Source organism: Palaemon carinicauda, chromosome 2 (assembly GCF_036898095.1).
Source record: "Palaemon carinicauda isolate YSFRI2023 chromosome 2, ASM3689809v2, whole genome shotgun sequence".
NCBI lineage: Eukaryota > Metazoa > Arthropoda > Malacostraca > Decapoda > Palaemonidae > Palaemon > Palaemon carinicauda.
The window spans coordinates 1,516,888-1,524,387 of record NC_090726.1 but is presented as its reverse complement, the minus strand read 5'-3'; the positions used below and the strand labels follow the sequence as shown (position 1 = coordinate 1,524,387).

General features: G+C 41.8%; 1 protein-coding gene across 1 annotated transcript in view; it reads left to right on the top strand.

The window, feature by feature from the left end:
• LOC137614750 (mucin-2-like) overlaps positions 1–7,500 on the top strand; it is a 22,455-nt gene that overhangs the window by 3,887 nt on the left and 11,068 nt on the right. The window contains exons 3-6 of the mRNA XM_068344422.1: positions 223–1,276; positions 1,574–2,543; positions 2,658–2,835; positions 2,934–4,262. Of these exons, the coding sequence (XP_068200523.1) occupies positions 223–1,276; positions 1,574–2,543; positions 2,658–2,835; positions 2,934–4,262 (3,531 nt within the window). The remainder of the gene's footprint in view (positions 1–222; positions 1,277–1,573; positions 2,544–2,657; positions 2,836–2,933; positions 4,263–7,500) is intronic.

Genomic DNA, 7,500 nt, shown 5'->3' with positions numbered 1-7,500 from the left:
TGGTTTCAATGCAATATATAACTTAAATAATCGATTTTTTATAAGAAGAGCCCTAATTTACTCAAACTCTTTTTTCAAAGATATTGTCCAATTAATGCTATGAGAGAGAGAGAGAGAGAGAGAGAGAGAGAGAGAGAGAGAGAGAGAGAGAGAGAGAGAGAGAGAGAGAGAGAGAGAGAGAGCAGAACATCCCTCTTGAAACACAAGCCCCCATCAAAGCAGCATATCCCTCTCTTCAAACTCACAAGCCCCCATCAGAGCAGCACATTCATTTCGTCAAACTCACAAACCCCCATCAAAGCAATATATTCCTCTCGTCAAACTCACAAGCCACCATCAAAGCAGCACATCCCTTCGTCAAACTCACAAGCCACCATCAAAGCAGCACATCCCTTCGTCAAACTCACAAGCCACCATCAAAGCAGCACATCCCTTCGTCAAACTCATAAGCCACCATCAAAGCAGCACATCACTTCGTCAAACTCACAAGCCACCATCGAAGCAGCACATCTCTTCGTCAAACTCACAAGCCACCATCAAAGCAGCATATCACTTCGTCAAACTCACAAGCCACCATCAAAGCAGCACATCCCTTCGTCAAACTCACAAGCCACCATCAAAGCAGCACATCCCTTCGTCAAACTCACAAGACACTAACCAATCAGCACATCCCTTCGTCAAACTCACAAGCCACCATCAAAGCAGCACATCCCTTCGTCAAACTCACAAGTCACCATCAAAGCAGCACATCCCTTCGTCAAACTCACAAGCCACCATCAAAGCAGCACATCCCTTCGTCAAACTCACAAGACACCAACCAATCAGCACATCCCTTCGTCAAACTCACAAGACACCAACCAATCAGCACATCCCTTCGTCAAACTCACAAGACACCAACCAATCAGCACATCCCTTCGTCAAACTCACAAGCCACCATCAAAGCAACACATCCCTCTCGTCAAACTCACAAACCCCCATCAAAGCAGCACATCCCTCTTGTCAAACTCATAAGCCCCCCATCAAAGCAGCACATCCATCTCGTCAAACTCACAAGGCCCCCATCCAAGCAGCATATTCCCCTCGTCAAACTCACAAGGCCCCCATCCAAGCAGCATATTCCCCTCGTCAAACTTACAAGCCCCCATCAAAACAGCACATCACTCTCGTCAAACTCACAAGCCCCCATCAAACCAGCACATCCCTTCTTCTTACTCACAAGCCCCCCATCAAAACAGCACATCCCTCTCGTCAAACTAACATGCCCCACATCAAAGCAGTACATCCCTCTCGTCAAACTCACGAGCCCCCCATCAAAGCAACAAATCCCTCTCGTCAAACTCTAAAGACCAACATCTAAGGAGCACATCCCTCTCATCAAACTCACAAGCCCCTCATCAAATCAGCACATCCCTCTCGTCAAACTCACAAGCTCTCCCATCAAAGCAGCACACCCCTCTCGTCAAACTCACAAGCCCCCCATCAAAGCAGCACATCCCTATCGTCAAACTCACAAGCCCCTCCATCAAAGCAGCACATCCCTCTCGTCAAACTCACAAGCCCCCCATGAAAGCAGCACATCCCTCTCGTCAAACTCATAAGCCCCCCATCAAAGCAGCACATCCCTCTCGTCAAACTCACAAGGCCCCCATCAAAGCAGCATATTCCCCTCGTCAAAGTCACAAGCCCCCATCAAAGCAATACATTCCTTTCGTCAAACTTACAAGCCCCCATCAAAGTAGCACATCACTCTCATGAAACTCACAAGCCCCCCATCAAAGCAGCACATCCCTTCTTCATACTCACAAGCCCCCCATCAAAGCAACACATCCCTCTCGTCAAGCTCACAAGGCCACCATCAAAGCAGCATATTCCTATCGTCAAACTCACAAGCCACCCATCAAAGCAGTACATCCCTCTCGTCAAACTCACAAGCCCCCATCAAAGCAGCACATCCCCTCTTCATACTCACAAGCCCCCATCAAAGCAACACATTCCTCTTGTCAAGCTCACAAGGCCCCCATCAAAGCAGCATATTCCTCTCGTCAAACTCACAAGCCCCCCATCAAAGCACCACATCCCTATCGTCAAACTCACAAGCCCCCCCATCAAAGCAGCACATCCCTCTCGTCAAACTCACAATCCCCCCATGAAAGCAACACATCCCTCTTGTCAAACTCACAAGCCCCCCATGAAAGCAGCACATCCCTCTTGTCAAACTCATAAGCCCCCCATCAAAGCAGCACATCCCTCTCGTCAAACTCACAAGGCCCCCATCAAAACAGCATATTCCCCTCGTCAAACTCACAAGCCCCCATCAAAGCATTACATTCCTCTCGTCAAACTTACAAGCCCCCATCAAAGTAGCACATCACTCTCGTCAAACTCACAAGCCCCCCATCAAAGCAGCACATCACTTCTTCATACTCACAAGCCCCCCATCAAAGCAACACATCCCTCTCGTCAAGCTCACAAGGCCACCATCAAAGCAGCATATTCCTCTCTTCAAACTCACAAGCCACCCATCAAAGCAGCACATCCCTCTCGTCAAACTCACTAGCCTCCCATCAAAGCAACACATCTATCTTGTCAAACTCACAAGACCACCATCAAAGCAGCATATTCCTCTCGTCAAACTCACAAGCCACCCATCATAGCAGTACATCCCTCTCGTCAAACTCACAAGCCCCCATCAAAGCAGCACATCCCTTCTTCATACTCACAAGCCCCCATCAAAGCAACACATCCCTCTTATCAAGCTCACAAGGCCCCCATCAAAGCAGCATATTCCTTTCGTCAAACTCACAAGCCCTCCCATCAAAGCAGCACACCCCTCTCGTTAAACACACAAGCCCCCCATGAAAGCAACACATCCCTCTCGTCAAACTCACAAGCCCCCCATCAAAGCAGCACATCCCTCTTGTCAAACTCAACAGCCCCCCATCAAAGCAGCACAACCCTCTCGTCAAACTCACAAGGCCCCCATCAAAGCAGCATATTCCCCTCGTCAAACTCACAAGCCCCCATCAAAGCAGTACATTCCTCTCGTCAAACTTACAAGCCCCCGTCAAAGTAGCACATCACTCTCGTCAAACTCATAAGCCCCCCATCAAAGCAGCACATCCCTTCTTCATACTCACAAGCCCCCCATCAAAGCAACACATCCCTCTCGTCAAGCTCACAAGGCCACCATCAAAGCAGCATATTCCTATCGTCAAACTCACAAGCCACCCATCAAAGCAGTACCTCCCTCTCGTCAAACTCACAAGCCCCCATCTAAGCAGCACATCTCTTCTTCATACTCACAAGCCCCCATCAAAGCAACACATCCCTCTTGTCAAGCTCACAAGGCCCCCATTAAAGCATTATATTCCTATCGTCAAACTCACAAGCCCCCCATCAAAGCAGCACATCCCTCTCGTCAAACTCACTAGCCTCCCATCAAAGCAACGCATCTATCTTGTCAAACTCACACGACCACCATCAAAGCAGCATATCCCTCTCTTCAAACTCACAAGCCCCCCATCAAAGCAGTACATCCCTCTCGTCACACTCACAAGCCTCCCATCAAAGCAACACATCTATCTTGTCAAACTCACAAGACCACACGCAAAGCAGCATATCCCTCTCGTCAAACTATCAAGCCCCCCATCAAAGCAGCACATCCCTCTCGTCAAACTCACAAGCCCCCCATCAAAGCAGCATATCCCTCTAGTCAAACTCACAATTCCCCATCAAAGCGGCACACCCCTCACGTCAAACTCACAAGCCCCATCAAAGCGGCACACCCTTCTCGTCAAACTCACAAGCCCCCATCAAAGCGGCACACCCCTCACGTTAAACTCACAAGCTCCATCAAAGCGGAACACCCCTCTTTTCAAACTCACAAGCCCCATCAAAGCGGCACACCCCTCACGTCAAACTCACAAGCCCCATCAAAGCGGCACACCCCTCACGTCAAACTCACAAGCCCATCAAAGCGGCACACCCCTCTCGTCAAACTCACAAGCCCCCATCAAAGCGGCATACCCCTCACGTCAAACTCACAAGCCCCCATCAAAGCGGCACACCCCTCACGTCAAACTCACAAGCCCCCATCAAAGCGGCACACCCCTCACGTCAAACTCACAAGCCCCATCAAAGCGGCACACCCGTCTCGTGAAACTCACAAGCCCCCCATCAAAGCAGCACATCAATTTTTTCAGACAAACAAGCCCCCTATCAAAGCAGCACACACTGCACACACTTCCTTATTACCGACGCTTGTAAGTCACCGCTTAAGTCCCCAATATTTCGTACTCTGTAAGCTTTCCTCCTCAATGTTCTCGGGAAATAGGATTTTATCAATAACGACGGGCTAAAATCTGCGTACCTCCTGGAATACAACCCACCAGGGCAGGTCATCCTCTTTCACATGCATGTATGTTTCACGGAGGAGATATGTAAAGCACGTGCAGCAAGCAACACTCATACAAATAAAGACGAATACACTACCTACGCTTCTTCTACAAGTCAATTAATAAGAAGCTGCTATATCATCTATATCATCTATTTGTTAGCCAATATAAACCTTATTGACAAATACCACTAAATATACACATGCAAATTTCACCTTTATATGACCCATCTATGAGGCCTGTAAATGTCTGTGTTGTGGCTAATTGAACAATGTTAGTTGTACGAGAGCAGTATTTGTATCAATTCATTCCACACTCTCGTTACCTGTTCATAAAGATTGATATGTCCGAGATATCATGTACATTTTTTAATATATCACCAACAATGTTTTGGTCAATAGGGATAATGGAAGAATATAAGCATCGACTGATGTAGTGCATGAAAAAAGATTTGTGAAAAGAGAGTAGAATATATAATTTTTTGATAGATATGAAGCCTTTTCCCTGTAAAAATTGGATCGACATAGCTTGATTTTCCAATATCATTCTTATACCATTTTATGAACAAAATTTAGATTCATTCTCAATTTTTTTAAGTGTTGATATATTGCGCAGGAGATTCAATAAATATGAGACATATTGATTTCTTTTTCATAGCGCAAATACCTGGACCGTGACCCCTTCAGAATATATTTTGTGAGAAATATATGGAAAATATTTTATCCCATTTTATACGTCATAATTTGTCGTTGTCCAAATATACGTAAATAGAATTCTGTCTCATTTTTTATTTCAAATTATATAGTGGGCATAATATTTTCAAATGTCATTGTATGAGAAACTGAAAATTTCTTAATCATCAACTCAGCAAGATTAAATTTTTCTTAGAATGTGTAGTTTTCATAATTTTGAAATACGTGTCCGTGAAATTATATTATGACGATGACTATCTTTCTCCAGGATAAATTAATTTTTAAGTTCGTTTGGATCATTTTAAAGAGTAATATGAAAAGAAAAATTCTGTTATAGAATACAATTATGGTGGAATGTAAAAACACAAACCTTACACCTTTGATCCGATCATAGTGACATTACCTGCACTTATAATCCTATATATATAATTAACTTATAATATGGGTCATACTCTCCTAGTTCTCGAGCGCAAACTCTCTTTGCCAAGTTTCTTGGGCAGGATGAGTTGTACTGTGCTAGCAGAATTTTAGATTTTTATCAGAAGCAGGTCATCTGTAAGCTATTTACCTTATAAAAGGACTTCTTCGCTTTTATGGTTTCAAATTGTATTTAACATTTATTCTTTATTTATAACAAACGATAACGGCGTTGATGACCTTCGACGTCAGTGTAACAGAAAACTCAAAATCAAATGATCAATTAATCAATCATACTATCACTGTACGTAGCCTGGCAATACCTTTAATACCTACTAAAAAAAAAAATGCATCCCCTTTATCATATTCATTAATTTTCTCACACCGAGGTATCTCTCTCATATACACTGACTTACACACTTCTTCAGTCTCGCTCATTAGCATTACTATTAAAATCCTCGTTGTTTCTCTCTTCCTCCTTCGAATACAAAAATTCCACCTCTACACTTGCGTTCTTGTCCCTAATTACATTCTTCTTACCCTTCACATTGTTGCATTTTGTTATTTTACAAGTTCTGAAAATCACTTATTTGAAATGTTATAACTTAAGGTTCTTTTAGGTCTACGACTTGAATGATTTTAAAAATAATAATGTTTTGACTTGAAGTGATAGCAGAGTTAAAAAAAGTGAAAATAAATAAAGAATAAGGATGGCTTACAAAAATATTAATTTGAATACGCATTTAAAGAGAATATACACCTTTTACCAATTCATCACTTAGTGCAAATAAACTGATATCAAACAGGTTTAACTTCACGTATTTTTCCAAAAAAATTTTCTTACATCGTAATCCACACTTCAATGTGGTGAATCGTGAGAAATCTCAAAAGTATCGTAACGTTATGGTCGTGAATAAATCCAAACGCTTGTTTTCCGATATTTTAAACAACCAGAAGGCAATAGCTCAAGACATTCGTTACCGTCATGACCTAGCTTCAATTATTACAAGTCTTAATTGCTACAAACAATGATTACACTAATTAGCCTCCTGGCTAGTACAGTGGTAACCCGTTCGCCTATCATTCGCATGAAAGAAAATAGATCCCAGCAAGGGTCTGTGCGTTTAAGCTGTTTACTGGGGAGGATACAAAAGAAAGGTTAGAAAATACATGAAAAATCGGTACTAGGTTACACAAAACGCCCAAAGGAAGAACTCTATGTGAATAAGTTTTGGTTCATTGGTGATTACGGTTTACAGTGTTTCTTTGTTTTACTGTAAATATTCATTCCAATCAAAATATGAAAAAAAGGAAAAAAAAAATAAAAAGACCAGCATATTGTTATTACGATTACTAACTCCCATCACAATAGTTATGTATTTCATTTTATTCTATATGATTACTTGAAAATATTTACAATATATGTAATAAAATGCGTTTTAGATAATGAACTATTTCTTAAAACAAAACTATTTTGAATGATCAAATTACCAATAATATGATGCCAAATTCACTATAGCACGCTTGAGAAAAAGTCCATTTAACGCACTGATTATCCCTCATAAAAATTCATAACAAGGACGGGTTTATACTTTAATTTAATAGGTTTCAATGAATAGTTAATTGGTATTCTTTGTTGAAGATACTACAAAAATAACAAAACCATGAATGGTCAATTAAGTTTAGATTTCCGTTGACTTAGAAATTCCGTTTCTTTTATAAATGGTTGTATAATGTTGCTTTCAAAGCAATAGTGAACAAACAGCTAACAAAATCTGGTTACAGTAAACAAAAGGCATCGCAAAATACATACAAAACATGTAACTATGATGCGAACAAAATAGAGCCCAGAAGATTAAATCTAATACAATAAAAGAAGAAATAAATACAGTTCCATATAATTCCTAATCAATATTCAACAACGGCATTTGTGCAGCGAATGACATCGTATAATTCAACAAGAGGAGAAACGTTCTTAGAAATGGGAAAAGGTATAA